This window comes from Octopus bimaculoides, chromosome 1 (assembly GCF_001194135.2).
Source record: "Octopus bimaculoides isolate UCB-OBI-ISO-001 chromosome 1, ASM119413v2, whole genome shotgun sequence".
Lineage (NCBI taxonomy): Eukaryota > Metazoa > Mollusca > Cephalopoda > Octopoda > Octopodidae > Octopus > Octopus bimaculoides.
Window position 1 is genome coordinate 72,757,521 of NC_068981.1, and position 1,595 is coordinate 72,759,115.

Consider the following 1,595-nt stretch of genomic DNA (forward strand, 5'->3'; position numbering starts at 1 on the left):
ATATATACATATATATATATATACACTCATATATAAACGTGTGTGTGTGTGTGTGTGTGTGTGTGTGTGCTTGTGATTGTATCTTACCGTATGACAAGTGTTGGTTTATTTACGTCACTACAACTTAGCAGTGCGGCAAAAAGATTCTGGCAGAATTAGTACCAGACTTAAAATAACTGTTGTCGTTCACTTGATCGAGTAAAACTGCGCAGTTCAATGACAGACACAAGAAAAGATACACACACACACACTCTCTCTCACACACACACACACACACACACACACACACACACACACACACACACACACACTCACTCACTCACTCGCTCGCACACAGATACACATGCACACACACACACATATATATATATGTACAAACGCGTATATATGTGTGTGTGTGATTATGTATGTATGTATGTATGTATGTATGTATGTATGTGTGTGTGTTTGTATGTATGTGTGTATGCATGCACATGTCACTAAAACAGATTACGATAGAAAAAAGAAAAGATTAGAAATACATGCAAAACTGCTGCAACTTCTTAACATGTCTTTATTAAACTATGTACTATAAGCAAATAGTATTAGTGGGTGACGTTAGTAGTAAATAGAGTGGAGAGAAGGCAGTGTTAGTGATTAAGGCGGTACAGGTCAGAGGAAGTAGAAGATGAATACGAAAAGAAGGAGTGTATATTCCAACTGTAAAAGTACTCTTATCTGCTGTTTTTCGCAACCACAGCCACAATATTTTTGATATTATTTATATTATTTATTTAGTTCGTTTGGCTTGGTTTTGATGTTTTCTACTTTCCTTTGTTTTTTTGTTTTGTTTTTGTCTTCTTTTTCTTTCTTCTTCTTTTTCTTCTTTGTTATGATATTTCCCTAAAAACTCACAACTGCCGCGTGTTTGCAGACTAAGTTGGACGGTCTTTCTTTACACACTCTCATCCGACTTGCAGTTTGAATGTCTTCTAAGTAAGTCTCTTTCTTTCTGCATCTCCTCACTACCTCCTCTCTCTCCTCTCTATCCTCACTCTCTCTATCCTCACTCTCTCTCTCTCTCTCTCTCTCTCTCTCTCTCTCTCTCTCTCTCTCTCTCACATCTACAAACTATCTATTTGTATACTTCTCTAGTTTTCCCATCTTTTCTCCCTATATGCTTCATATCTCCCCACGAATTTTCCTCGTTCTATTTATTCCTGTTCATCGTTGATTCTTTAACTCTATTTTTCCCTTTTTCTTTTGAATATTTTATTTCTATTTTCGTTAAAAAAAAGAATTTTTTCTTTCTTTCTCTCAATGCATTTTTCTTTTTTGATTTCGGTGATTTTTCTTTAAAGGATTTTTAGAACATATCCGAATTAGCATACATATATACATTCTTGCATTTATCCGCATATACGCTTAAAAATCAAACGCATTTATGTATTTGTGTGTGTGTGTGTGTGTGTACATTAATATTTTGCCGAAGCAACAGAGTGACTCAAAGTCCGACAGTTAGAAAAGTCTAATGAACGAAACTCTCGGGCTTCGAGCCACTGCGTGGCTTTTGCTAAATAATAATAATAATAATAATAATAATAATAATAATAATA

The 1,595-nt window shown here is 34.9% G+C and overlaps 1 protein-coding gene across 5 annotated transcripts in view; it reads left to right on the forward strand.

The window, feature by feature from the left end:
- The window catches only part of LOC106871880 (protein-glutamine gamma-glutamyltransferase K), a 427,287-nt gene that overhangs the window by 291,790 nt on the left and 133,902 nt on the right, over positions 1 to 1,595 (forward strand). The window contains exon 1 of one of the 5 annotated variants that reach the window (XM_014918633.2): positions 831 to 975. The exons of the other annotated variants lie outside the window; for them this stretch is intronic. Coding sequence (XP_014774119.1) covers positions 965 to 975 — 11 coding nt within the window. The 5' untranslated portion in view covers positions 831 to 964. Of the gene's footprint in view, positions 1 to 830; positions 976 to 1,595 lie in introns of those variants that run through there. 5 annotated transcript variants of the gene reach the window in all.